Here is a 14,799-nt window from a genome sequence, read left to right on the forward strand (position 1 = left end):
TCATGTCATTTTCTTAGTTATTGTGTTAAAACATTCATATTCTGCTCATAGGAAGATTCACTTACACCCTTGTAAGATAAACCACAGAAGTGAACCCTCCAATGCCCCTCCCTCCACCCATTCTCCCCTCCTCTCTCCCTCCCCCCTCCCCGTATTCTTAGGTTGTTATTAGGTTATACCTTTCATATAAGGATCCTAGGACTCTTGACTTCCTATTGTCACACTTTCTTTTTCCTCTTTCTCTCCCTCTTGCTTTTTCTTGCTCTTCTTTCTCTTAAAAAAATAAAAAAAAAAATCTAAGTAATGAATACTTGTGATTACAAGGTTTATTGCAAAAATCAACAGTCCTTGATTTCATCACTTCTGACTCTTATTTCAACTCCCTAGAAGTAATTTTTGCAATTTTGTTTTTATTTATTTCTACTTTTCTAAATAAATTGCCTATAGCATTTCTTATTTGGAACTTCTTATGCAAAGAAACATTTCCGCCCTCCAAGTGCCAGTTCTCCTTTTAAGAAACTAATGTAGAATTAACTGTACTTGGAAAGAACTTTTAACTAAACTCATAAGAACCAAGTTATTCATTTACAGTGAAATTTTAATGATAATTTACATCTGATGTTTACATAGGTGTGCCCAGTACATTTTCTCCTATTGGAAACTGTCTAGCATGCCATATATCAAAAAGATACTAAGGTGTGGAATAGGAACAAGAAGAGTTAAACATATGATTAACATGTTTAATTGTATTAGGCTCTGATGAGGCATTTGCTTCAATTTCAATAATAAGGATAATTATTTTGGACTTTCAGAATAAAACAAAATTTAATTGCAGAGAAAGATAAGAAAATATAGAAAATTAGAAGCATCATTTATATCTGATGGAAAATATGCTCTCTCTTGAGACAGTAGACTATGAACCATAGCCAAAACTTGCTGTAGTATAAAGTGTACTAAGATTACTAATTCTAAATATATAAGTGTCTTTCTTTTTTTCTGAACATCTCTTTTCACTTTTTCTCACACCACTTTTCCTATCTGAAAATGGAAGAATTGGGCTTAAATAATTATTTTTGGAAATTTTAACATTTGTAAAAAATTTCTAGGGAATTAACTCCTTGTACTTCTATTTTTAGTGGTGGGGTTAATAACTTTAGGGGATTATTTTTATGTTCAGTTTCTAAACATTTTGGTTGTATTGTTCCCGTATTCTGTTTCTACTTCACTGTTTTTTGTATAGTTTTTCATATTTACATATGGAATTATAGTGTCATAAATTTTCTATTTCTTTCCTTTTTTTTTTTTTTTTTTTATTTTTGTTTTTTTCAGTTTTGGGCTGGGTTCACACCCGCCACCTCTTGTATATGGGGCTGGTGCCCTATTCCTTTGAGCCATAGGCACCGCCCCCCACATCTTTGAAGAAGATTAAACTGCAGAAAAAGGTGCCATATGTTGAATTTCCAGTATATGTAGTTGGTCCCATTTTCCCTTTGATGCTTTGGGAAGTTTCCTGCCTACCTCCTTTCTAGAAATCAGATTTTCCTCCCTTTGTTCTAGTTGATAGGTTGAAATGAAGTATCTAAAATTACAGTTTTGAGATTGTGTACTTCCTTTGCATGAACTATGTTACTTTAGTAGCAGTTTTGGCAGTTAATTTTTGTATACAGATGTGGTCTTTGCTGTCTAGACAAATGATCTGTGAATAGTTGTAAATAATGAATATAGAGAAAAGTCCCAAGAAAGATCTGGGATGCTTCGTTGTCACTGTTAGTTAGTTCACAAAACCCTTTTGAGTTTGTTTTTTTGACAGTTTAACTCATTTCTCAAGAATGAATCTAAGGGTGGTGCCCATTTCCCAGTGGGTAAGGACACCGACCACGTACCCCAAGGCTGGCAGTTTCGAATCCAGCCTGGGCCAGCTGAACAACAGTGACAACTGTAACAAAAAAGTAGCTGGGCATTGTGGAGGGCACATGTCGTCCCAGCTACTAGGGAGACTGAGGCAAGAGAATCTCTTAAACCCAAGAATTCGAGGTTGCTGTGAGCTGTGACATTGCAGCACTCTACTGAGGGTGACAAAGTAAAATTCTGTCTCCAAAAAAAAAAAAAAAGAATGAGTCTAAGACCCATTTATAAAGCTGGTTTGTTAATGCAGGGCAAAAATTTCAGTCTTCATGATACCTTGTTTTACAAACTTACTCTATTGTAAAAACATATTAATTCAGTTGTTTTTAAAATTGAAATATCCTATTGTGATTATAGTACATATTTGGCTTTATCTGTTCTTATTTGCTTTGACATAAAAATTTTCTTGGTCTGTTTTGCCTTTTACTTTTTAAAATAAAAAGATCCCTTTCCTCTCCCCAGAGGGATAGACTCTGGGAGTAGGTGCGAGGTAACCATGCTTTTTTTGTAGTGTGTGTTATATCTTAGTAAGTCTTCTAATTTTGATTGTCTTAATCTTATCATCAGAGCACTTGTTTAACATATCGATTCTTTAAACTTTCTAAAGGAATAGAGTCTGAATTTCTAACATCTGACTCAGTGTCTGTTTTAACAAATGCTCCATATAATTCTTTTGCACAGCTAGGTAAATAAAATTTTTACCAGTCTTTCTCTTTTATATATTTCTATTTGCTTTGGAATTGCTCTCCCAGGTTTTTTAATTCACCCTTTCAGATATATAAGATAAGATCAAAATTATTTGTTTTTGAAGTACTTGTATTGCTATTTCATTTTTAGCTTTTGATATTCTTTTATATGTATTTGTCAGATTCATCTGGAATTCTTGGTTCTTCTTGTGGATTTTAGCAGTAAAAGACACATACTTGTACTTTTATGTTTTGACACTTAGGAAATATTAAGGCTCATAATTATTTATGTGTTCTTTGTTTCAGCTACTAATTTGAGTTATTCCCTCTTACCCTTTGATTATATTAAAACTCTTCATTTTTAAATACTTGATTTGACTCATATCTTTTACAGAAATGTATTAATTCTTATAGTTGAACAGGATAGATGAAGAGAGCAGGGTACCAAGTTTGATAACAGAATTGCCATTCCCTATAAATAGATTTCTTATGATGGTAGATGAGGAATGTAATTTATAATATCTGTTTCTTAAAATTAGTTTTAGTTAGAGTTGTGGGCAATTGTTCACTTTTCAACATGCCAACTAGCGAATGGGAAATCTGATTAAATAAACTTAATAGACTAACTTAAATGGATGCATAAAGTTGCTTCATACTGGTTATACTATGGTATTAAAGAAAATGTTGGGCTCAAATTTACATTTTTTTTAAAAGAAAAATTGTAATTTTTTATTGTAGGAGTCACATGCTGCCCAACTACAGATTCTTATGGAATTCCTCAAGGTTGCAAGAAGAAATAAGAGAGAGGTATATTTTTTTGTGTTTTACATGTTTCATTTACTATGTTGACTCTTCTCATTTTGTAAAAGTATTTCAAGTTAAAAAGTTTATTTAAATGTTTTAAAAAGCATTTTGATTCTTAGGAGTTTTTTTAAGTTTTGTTACTTTAACTTCTTTCACCTTTACAACTTGGTATTTTAAAAATCTTTTTCTGGAGATACACTGAAGAGTTCAATAAGATTAATACAATGATTTACCTCAAAGCTATAAAGAATACAAAGTAGAATTATTAGGCTCGGCGCCTATAGCTCAACCGGCTAAGGCGCCAGCCACGTACACCTAAGGTGGCGGGTTCGAATCCCCAGCCCGGACCCGCCAAACAACAATGATGGCTGCAACCAAAAAATAGCCGGGCGTTGTGGCGGGCGCCTGTGGTCCCAGCTACTTGGGAGGCGGAGGCAGGAGACTCGCTTGAGCCCAGGAGTTGGAGGTTGCTGTGAGCTGTAATGCCACGGCACTCTGCCCAGGGTGACAGCTTGAGGCTCTGTCTCAAAAAAAAAAAAAAAACAAAGTAGAATTATTAAATGATAGCCATGAAAAGTAAACTTAGAAAAAAATTACATGCGGGTAAAAACAAAGTAAAAACAGAGAAGTTATATTGGGTAGTCAAAAAGGAATTTTGTATTAATAGTCTTATGGCCAGAATGTTCTAACTTAACATTTATAAAATTCCTCAGTCTTTTCACACATATACAAAATATGGGAAAATTAAATAGTCAAAATCCTATGCTCTGTATAGTAAGCTAAAATAAGTTTGAATGCTGTATTTTTTTATTGAAATTCCTAATGGTCTCAAATTTGTTTTTACTTTAAAAATAATTGCTTAATTAGAGAACTTATTATAGAAAAGCTTAAGCTATGCTGTGTCCTGTTATCTTTATTCTGTTTGAAAATAAAAAGTTGAGAGATGTTTTTATTTTGATGAAATACTTTAGATGTATATTGCCAGAGCTTTCTGTTATCTTAGTATGATATTTCCCCTTGTTTTAATTATTTATTGTGTCCTATTTTTACTTTTTCTGAATTAGTTCAGATTAGATTTTATTGGATTTTGCTAGTGTTGATAGCTAAATATTCTTTACAACATTTGTGATTATATTTTTCTTTTCCTTAACTTTTGCTAAGTTAACAGTTGTGGTTTTAATGTGTATATTAACAAAAACATTATCTTCATTCTAAATCTAAGATTCACTGTATCTTTTATATTTTTTTATTTGTTCTTTTTTTGGTTTTTGGTTGAGAAGGAGATGGTTCTGGTCCTTCATTTGTTTAAATCTCTGATAGTCCAGTATAAACTGCAATAGGCATGAGAACCACCCAAGGATCTTGTTAAAATGCAAGTTCTGATTAAGGGGGCCTGCGTTGGAGCCTGACAATCTGCATTTCCAACAAGCTCCATGTGGTGTTGAAATCTGTGGTCTTTGTACCACACCTTGATTTAGTAAGGCTAAAAATATTTTAATATATGGAAATAAAATGAGTAAGGCAACATATACACTATCATTGCTTTTTGCTGCAGAAAATTCTGTGGAAAAGTAATAATTTTTTATATTTCATATATAACCTTCTAAACAGAATATAAGTTTGTGTTGTAGTAGTTCTATGTGTTTCTCTTTTAGACTTTAAACTCACTGAGAGGGCGGCACCTATGGCTCAAGGAGAAGGGCGCCGGCCCCATATACTGGAGGTGGTGGGTTCAAGCCTAGCCCCAGCCAAAAACTGCAAAATAAATAAATAAAAATTAACTCATTGAGAATGAGATTCTGTACATAAGAAAGCACCTGATAATGAATGAGTAAATGAGTCAGTGAAATGAATAGTCCAAGCTTACGGTTACCTGGGGTTAAATGAAATGAGTGGTTTCATCTTTGTCCTGAAATATTTAAGGTTTTCATTAGTGCTTGAGGTTTTTTAGTATTAATCACATTTTAGTTTTCTTCTTTTTAATGTATCCATGATTGAGTGAATGAGTATTTCAGGTTTAATTATGTGGGCAACTTTGAGGAGCTCGGTTAACAAATTTTAAAAATATGCCTGTTCCTTTTACTAAATTTTATAAATTTTGCCATGATTGGAATTGGATACTATACTAATTTGTAATCAGTATAAGCTTTAGTCTAAAAACTGTAGTTGATTAATTGTTATGTTTTAGTGCACTCAGAATAAAGACAGTGGTTGTATTTTCTTTTTGTATGTATTATAAACTATTTGCATGTTTAATTCTCAAAATAGTTACAGTTGGCTGAAGATCATACCTTCTGTAGTGTAGTTTACTTATCAAGTAAAATACAGATTTACCAGGAGGCACACTGCTAGTTTTAAATTTGTTTTCCTAAGATTAACATTCACACTTTGAAAATTAACCTCCTGATTTCATTTGTAACTTTTAATTGGATTTATATTGAGTATTGACCAGGGGTGACCAACTTTTTTCTGCTGCATGTTGGAAGAATAAGAGTTCTCTTGGGCCACACATTAAGTACTCAAACAATAAGCTGGTTAGCAAAAGAAAGATCCATACATACTTTTTGTACTGTACGGCACCAGAAATAAGTAAAAAATGTCCTCACAAAATAGCATGTAGCTTGTGGGCTGGAGATTAGACACCTCTGGTTTAAACATTGATATGTGCCAATCTAAGTTAAATATGCTTTTTAAATTTATCATAATCATTACCCCAATGTCACATTTGGCTAGTAATTTAGGGCCATTTATAATCCTACACTTAATTTTTAATTTTGACTTTTTCCTATTGACTCTCATTGATTTAAGAGAATGGTAAGTATAAGGAACCTATTAGGCATTTGGGTTATCTATTGCTGTGTAACGAATTATCCTCAATCTGATGGTTTAAAATATCAAACGTTTAATATCTTGAGTTAAGAATCTTAGTGCAGAGTAGGAGAGTGTCTTGGTTCTGTCTTTCTCCCCAAGCTGCAGTTAAGGTTTTGGCCAGGTTAAAAGTTATCTTAAGGTTTGACTGGGATAGCAACCCTTTCAAGCTTACTCACTAGCTGTTGGAAAGAGAAACCAATTTCTTGCCACCTGGGCTTCTCCATAGGATAATTACGTGGCAGATGGCTACTCCTCAGAGGGAGAGAGTAAGAAAACAACAAATCATGTACTTTTTGTATCTTCATCTTGGAAGTTATATCCTAACACTTTTGCTTTTTCTCTGTTAGAAGCAAGTTAGTGGTTTAGTTCACACTTGGAGAGAATTAATCATGGATGTGAATACTAAGAGATGGGGATATTTGGAGGTCATCATCATAGAACCTGCCTACCATAGTATTTAATAATTACATGTATTTAAATGAACATATTAGTCTTCCTTTATGATTAGTTTGAACAAAAGGGCTTTGGATTCCATGTAAAGCCAGTATCATCTCTGCAAATTTGTACCAACATTTAAACAGTTGCCTTATACAGTAGAACTTCCATAATTGACCACCTCCCTACATAGACTACTTTGTTAAATTGGCCTAATTATCATAGACCAGACATGCACCACATGTACATATCAGTACAGTAGGCCTAGTTCCTTATGTTGACCAGTTTTGCAGTCGCTTAGGTGGTCAACTTAACAGAGGTTCTTTTTCATTTGATTTAATTTTAAACTATACGTTTGCATATTTTTGGTACCTATTTAATTTACTGTAATAGAACAGTTTTGATGAGTCTTAGTTTCTTTTGGGTTTTGTTTAGAATTTTACTGAATTTTAAACTTTTTATTTGAAAACACAGAAATGTATATAAATCCAACTGTAAGAATTAGAATAGAGTGACCATTCATGTAACCACCATTGAGAACACACCAGAATAATTTTAGAATTCCCCAAGCCCCTTGCTGAGCCTTTTCTGATCATAGTCTCTTTCTTTGCCCATTAGGTAACTCATATCCTGATCCTTATGGCAATCACTTCGTTGTCTTTCTTTAATGTTTTGTTGCCTGAGTATTTATAGTTCTTTCTCTTTTTGAGCTTTGTGTAATGTCCTTGTACAAACATGTACTCTTCATTCCTATCTTCTTTGGCTCAATGTTAAGATTTATCTATAGGGTTGTATAAGATTATAGCTGATTGATTTTGTTGTTGTTGAATGACATGAATATACTTCATTTTTGTTGTTTATGGACATTTAGGTTTTCTGGGGCTGTTCACAAACAATGCTATTGTCTCTATGTGTATGCAGGTGTGTGTTAGTATACATGTCTGTATAGGGTATATTTAGAAGTGGAATTAATGATTCATAAGGTATGCATATCTTCAGATTTAATAGATAACCAAAATGTTTTCCTAAGCAAGTAATATTATTTATTCTTTCTATAGTCATTGTACAGGCATTCCTCTTGCACTGTATTATTGCCAATAATTGGTATCAATGGACTGCTCTCAGTTTAGGTAACTTTGGAGTATGTACTTTCATCTCTTTGTGGTTTTAATTTGCATTTCCCTGGTGACTAATGAGGTTGAGCATTTGGTGCTGTGTTTATTGGCCACTTGGATTTTTGTGTGTGTGTCTGAAGTAATTGTTTAAAAACTTTTGCATTTTTTTCTACTTGGCTGATTTTTCTTAAAAGTTTGATGTTTATATATGCTAGGTATACATTCTTGATAGATCTATCTCTTACAATTATCTTTCCCTTAGGCTGCTTTTTTCACTGTATTAATGGTGTCATTTGATGAACAGAAGTTTCTGACTTTAATAAAGGCAAATTTATCTTTGCTGTTACAATTAATGTCTTTTGTGTTTCTTAAAGAAGTCTTTTCCACTTGTGATCATAAAGATATTTTCTTACACTGTTCCTTATTGAAGTTTTGTTCTTTTTTATCTGTTACATTTGGATCTATACTCTACATGAAGGTTTATTTTTGTGTTTAATGTGAGATATTGGGATCTTTTCATATGGATAGCCAGCTGTCCAAGCATTCTTTATTAAAAAGTCCATTCTTTCTCCATTGATCTGAAGTTTTGCCTTTGTCATATATCAAGTATTCATATGTGAATGGGTTTGTTTTTAGGCTCTCTTTTCTATCATACTGGTCTATTTGTCTGTCCTTTAGGCAATACGTATGCACCACCTTGTGTTAAAAGCTAGATTTTTTTAGGTAAGTTGCTGTTCATCTGGAAAGTGTGGACTGTTCACGACTCTCTGCATTTCTATATAAATTTTAGAATCTGCTAGTGCATTTCTATGGCAAAGTTGCTATGATTTTTATTGGGATTACTTTATGGATAAATTTAGGAGACTGTATATTTACAATACTGAGTCTTCTAATCCATAAACATGGTATGTCTCTTTATGGTTAGGTCTTTAAAGTAATCTTTAAATATTTTGACATTTTTCAGGGTATTATTCTTACATATTTTTATTTTAGATTTAGTTATTTTTGATGCTATTATAAATGAATCAGCATCTTTAATTTTAGTTTCTTACTGTTGCTGGTCTACAGAAATATAGTTTTAATTTTTACATACATTATTTTAAAAAATATCCAGCAACCTGGTTGACTCTTATTAATTCTAATTAATTTGTGGATTCTTCTGTGTTTTCTATGTACACATCATAATCTGCAAATAATAACAGTTTAGTTTCTTTTTTATGATCCTTATATATTCTATTTATTTCTCTTGTCTTACTCTGCTGGCTAGGACATCCGGTACAATGATGAATAGAAGTGGTGATAGCGGGGCATCCTAGTCTTGATGCTGATCTCAAAGTGAAAGCATTCGACGGGTCACCATTAGGTATGATGTTTTCTGTAGGGCTTTTTAGGTCCTTTTTATCATTCAAGGAGGTCTGTTTTTATTCCCAGTTTACTAAAAGGATTTTTAAAATTATGAGTGGGGTTGAATATTCTCCAAAATTTTTGTGTGTCTGAGGCAATCATATAATTTCTCTTTTTTCTTTTATTAATGTGAATAATTACGTTGATTTATCGTTAGAAAGTTAATGAGCTTTGCATCTAGGATGAACAGCCGTTTTGGTTGACATTTAGTTCTGTCACTAAACATTCTGCATTCTAGGAAACCCCATCATGACAGTTTCCCCATACTTGCATTCCTATGTATACCAAACTTGGTCATTTTGTATGTCCTCTTCTAGTAAGTTTGGCTTACTGTTATTTTGTTTAGGATTTTAGCACCTATATTCATGAGTAAGGTTTTTTTTTTCTTATAGTGAATTTGTCCAATTTTGATCTTATCTAGTTTTACTGTAAAGATTATGTTAATTCTCAATGAATTGGGAAATGTACTTTCTTTTTTTGAAAGAATTTACATAGTCTAGGAAGGCTATCTTTGTTGAATGTTTAAAGAACTTATTGGAGCAGCACGCTGGACCTGTGATGTGTTTGCAGATGTGTTTTAAATTATTGATTCAGTTACTTGAACAGTTATGTGCTTATTCAGGTTTCTGTTTTAGATATCCCTTTTGATAATGTTAAATTTTTCTATGAGTTGTCTATGTCATGTAAATTTTCAGATTTATTGGCATAATAATTGTAATTTTAAGGTTTTAGTGTCCTCAGGGTTCTTAGTGTTGTCTTATCTTTGATTCCTGACACTGCTTATTTTGTTGTTCCTTTTTCTCTTTTTTTCTTGATCAGAGATTTATCTAAGAACTAGTTTTTGGCTTTGCTAGTATCTTCTCTTTTATGTTTGTTCATTATGTTTCTTATTATTTCCTTCCTTCTGCTTTATTTGGTTTTATTTTATTATTCTTTTCTAATTTGTGGACTTGAGTATGCATATTTCTGTGCAGGCTGCTTTTTGTAATATAGGCATTTAGGGGCATAGTTTCTTATTTTTTAATCTACACCTAATGATTTTGGCATCATGTTATTATTTAGTTCAAAATAGTTTCTAATTTCATTATATTTTTTCCTTTAGGCCCATAGAGGTCATTTAGAAATAAACTTATTACGTGAACATGGAATATTCTTTTTGTCTTTTTTGTTAATAGGTTTAATAATTGCAGTATAATCACAAAATACTTTGTTTTATTCCTTTATAATATTTGACATACTACTTTGTAGCTGGTTAAATTTTTAGGTATTTGTGTTTGAAATAAATATGTTTTCTGCAATTGCATGGTTTTGTGTAAAGCTGTTAAATGTGTGGTAAGAATTTTCTACAACCTTACTGAGTCTTTATGTCCTTGTTTTATCAGTTACTGAATCATTGTATTTGAGGTGGGTTTCTCACAGAGCATCATATAGTTGGACTGTGCTTTTTTATCTACTCTACCAGTCTCAGTCTTTTAATTGTGTACATAGTATTTAATGTAAATGTTACAGCTTAAATGAGCCCTTTTTTGTTTCATTTCTCTGTTTTGTTACTATCTTTGTTGTTATTTTTTTATTTTTCTCCCGGGGGTTCTGGAATAGTGCTTTTAGTTTTCCTTTTTGATTTTATCTATAATGTTTTTGAGTACTTCTCTTTGTATGGTTTTCCAGTGATTGCTCTAGGTATTGAAACATACACTACATTTATAACTTATTACTGTCTCCTGGTGTATATCTGTTTACATTTGGTTTTCAATAAGTCATTTTAATTTGCTTGCCTATTTATTTATCATCTTGCTTGTTCTATGATTTCTTTTCATCTTTTAAAAAACGTTTCTGTGTGAAGGTTGAATGAAGTCTTATGATAAAGTCTGCCATTCATTACAAGAATTAAATACTAAGTAGGTTTATGTCTGTAGGGTGGGAGTATGGGATGGTGAATGTTTTGGTTCACTATAGTATACATTTCATGTGGTTAAATACTTTACTTTTGGTAGTAACTCTTACAATTAGTATATATTAAGTTTTATTACTCCTTTTTTAAATTTGCTTTTTCTCCTGAAAGTGTAACATTGTATTCAGTTGTGTATAATTTATTCTCAATTATATTAATGTTAAAAATTCAATTAATAGTTTAATGCTTAAGCATATCTTTTTGTTTGTTTTTAGAGAGTCTTATTTTGTCACCCTCGGTAGAGTGCTGTGATGTCATAGCTCACAGCAACCTCCAGCTCTTGGGCTTAGGTTATTCTCTTGCCTCAGCCTCCCAAGTAGCTGGGACTATAGGTGCCCGCCACAGTGCCCAGCTATTTTTTGTTGCAGTTTGGCCAGGGCCAGGTTTGAACCCGCCACCCTTGGTATATGGGGCTGGTGCCCTACTCACTGGGTCACAGGCACCGCCCAAGCATATCTATAAACATATCTTCGTTAAGTCATTAATGATGGTAAAATATATGAATACTGATGATACCTGCCTGCACCAAAGCTATTGTCAATAGTGGTAGTGTCGATTTATTTTTGAATTCTTCTACATTTTTGTCTTCAGAAGGGATTGCTTACTTGTTTTTTACATTTAAATGTATTTATAAATTTTTTTTAGATTTTGGCACAGTGTGAAGAGAGTATTTACTAAGGATGCCTGGCTCGGCGCCTGTGGCTCAAGTGGCTAAGGCGCCAGCCACATACACCTAAGGTGACGGGTTCGAATCCCCAGTCCGGGCCTGCCAAACAACAATGATGGCTGCAACCAAAAAATGGCCAGGCATTGTGGCGGGCGCTTGGAGTCCCAGCTACTTGGGAGGCTGAGGCAGGAGACTCGCTTGAGCCCAGGAGTTGGAGGTTGCTGTGAGCATGATACCATGGCACTCTGCCCAGGGGGATAGCTTGAGGCTCCGTCTCAAAAAAAAAAAAGGATGCCTTAGGATCATGTTCTCAAATAGTATTGTCTGTATTCTCCACCTTATATATTTATTGTTATTTATTTTTGGTATCCCCAAACTCTGTGATGGTGTTAAGGCTGATTTTACCAAGGAATTGACTTATAATTGATTATTATTAACATAATAGCAGTTAAGCTTTGTGAACTTTTCTTCATTTATCTCTAAAATGTTCTTGGGCTCCTGTTCATACTTTTATTCTAGATTCTGTGACTTAGGGATGTGATGTTTGCAGTGTGAATTTAGTCCAGTTCTTGTTTTTGCTCCTTTTAAATGATTGTCATTTGCCTTCATTTACTAGTACTAAAATGTCTTAATTATGCCCTAATAATTTTAGAGCTTCAAACCCTTTAGAATTTTATCTTAAATAGAAATACCTTTAATTCAGTGTGTGTTCTCTAAACAGTTTTCATTTTTCAGGCTTTCAAAAAAATATTTGTTGCCTGACAACTTCTCACTTTCTCCCATAGAGAGCTTGTATCATTGTTTTTGTACTCTATGTATTTATTGTCAGAGCAGCAAATGTAAATTAGTTTTGTTTTAAAATGGAACTATATGCAGTTGCTGTTATTGAAAATAAAAATAATTTGAGTATTGACAGTTTTGTACATGACAAATAGGTATATTATTTAGCAAAAGATTTGGGGTATTAGAAGGATAAGACATTATTTTCAGAAGAAAGGATATTAGAGTTCAGTTTTGGGGATTTCAGGTGAGTTAGAATTTTTTTCTTGTAGTTTTACAATTCAGAAGCAGAAGAAAATTATTAATTTGATCTCACTTATGTATTACGTTTCATACAAGTGATTTTGGCTATCTCTGGATGTTGATATTATAGACATTTATTTCCATCCTTCATTTTAAAGCTGACCATGGGAGTGCTTTGCTGAGTTACAGGTCAGCATCACTGAAATTGAAAATGCCCATGAATCAAAAACCTTGAGAAATGGTGATGAATAACTGGGATGTTTACAGATGGCTAACGTGGTTTGAGAGTGACTTGGCTACTTGGGTTTGAGCTAGATCAGAGTGGTTGGGTGGAAGACTATATGTTGGAAATGGCCGTGAAATGGAGTAAAAGTGGTGCGTTCCACCTAGTCTTGTAAACTGGGGGATTAGCGAATTTATCAGTGATCAGCCTTTATTTGAAAGAGTGCCAAGACAGGCAGTGTCTTTGATGAGAACAAGGTTTCAGTTAAGGTAGTCTTGTGTGACAAATTTTGAGGTGATGGAAAAGTTTACTAAAGTAGATGGATGAGTTGAAAGCATTTGGCAATGCTGATCACTCTTGTATTCCTTGTTTCTCTGATAGCTCTTGTACTCCTTTTTTCTCTGATAGCATACTATCTTTTCCTTTGGTTTTGTGACTATCCCTTTGCCCTTCTTAATTGTTAATATTTCTTCCTTTTTCTATCTCTGTAACATTGACGTTTCCTACCATCTGGTTTTTATATCTTCTGACTATTGATTGATGCTGGTCATTTCATTCATGGCTATAGCTTCAGATTTATCATTTCCCCTTCTCCATAGCTTTTGTGTCTTTGCATGTGATTGTTTACTCTGCTTATTTTGTCTTAACACACTGTTTTCCACCTGACAAAGTTCTGTTAGTCCTTTAAGGCTCAGCCTCTGATTTAATTTCAGATCTGATTTGAGTTACTTAGTCTCCCCCATTCTTTGCCAAGCTGTGCATTAGGGTTGGTCTGTGGTCTCTTAGTACTTTGCCCACTATCATCATAATGCTTGAGTAGTTTGACATTTCCTCTAAGCTGAAGTCTATGAGGGCAGGGGCTATAGTTTCTTTAAATCCTGTTTTTCTCTGTGCTTAGCAAAATGCCTAGTATTGCTAAATATTTGAATTAATAAGTTATCAATTAAATTGCCAACTGTGCCTGTATTGCCACAGAAGAGAGGGTGCTAATACTAATAAATATAAACAAACCCTTTTCAACCTTACCAGTAATTAAGGAAAGGAATTCAACAATAAGGTACTATTTTCAAGAGGTATAGGATAGTTGTTAGTATGAATTCTGTAGCAAAAAGCCTGCTTTGATTTGAATTCCACTTCTGCTACTTATTTGCTGAATGATTTTGGACAAATTAACCTTTCTGAGTCTCATTTTTCTAATATGTAATAGTACCTATTTCACATTTAGCAATCAGTATTATTATGTAAGTATTCATTATTATTATTTTACATTTTCAAAATGTGTTCAGTTTATCTATGCTAGAGTAAGATAGCCAATTAGTCACACCGATGATAGAAATTAATTTCTGTTGCCCTAAGTAGAATGCAGTAGAAACATCATTGCTCATAGCAACCTCAAACTCTTGGGCTTAAGCATTCCTCTTGCCTCAGCCTCACAAGTAGCTCTGACTACAAATAGATGCCACTACACCCAGCTAGTAGGAATTTAAATTGGTATAGTGTTAATGGAAAGCATTTTTGTATTATATAATGAAGACTTTCCAACTATTTCTTTTGATTGAATAATTTTATTTTTGACAATCTCTTAAGAAAATCTGAAGTAAACCTTTTAATGAAATCTAATAATGGGCTCAGCGCCTATAGCTCAACCGGCTAAGGCGCCAGCCACGTACACCTAAGGTGGCGGGTTCAAATCCCCAGCCCGGACCCACCAAACA

General features: G+C 33.3%; 1 protein-coding gene across 3 annotated transcripts in view; it reads left to right on the forward strand.

The window, feature by feature from the left end:
- COP1 (COP1, E3 ubiquitin ligase) overlaps positions 1 to 14,799 on the forward strand; it is a 228,848-nt gene that overhangs the window by 59,055 nt on the left and 154,994 nt on the right. For all 3 annotated transcript variants that reach the window (XM_003785686.2, XM_023510745.1, XM_023510746.1), the window contains exon 6: positions 3,330 to 3,398. In XM_003785686.2, coding sequence (XP_003785734.1) covers positions 3,330 to 3,398 — 69 coding nt within the window. The remainder of the gene's footprint in view (positions 1 to 3,329; positions 3,399 to 14,799) is intronic.

This window comes from Otolemur garnettii, unplaced genomic scaffold (assembly GCF_000181295.1).
Source record: "Otolemur garnettii isolate 467f Iridium unplaced genomic scaffold, OtoGar3 scaffold00016, whole genome shotgun sequence".
Taxonomy (NCBI): domain Eukaryota; kingdom Metazoa; phylum Chordata; class Mammalia; order Primates; family Galagidae; genus Otolemur; species Otolemur garnettii.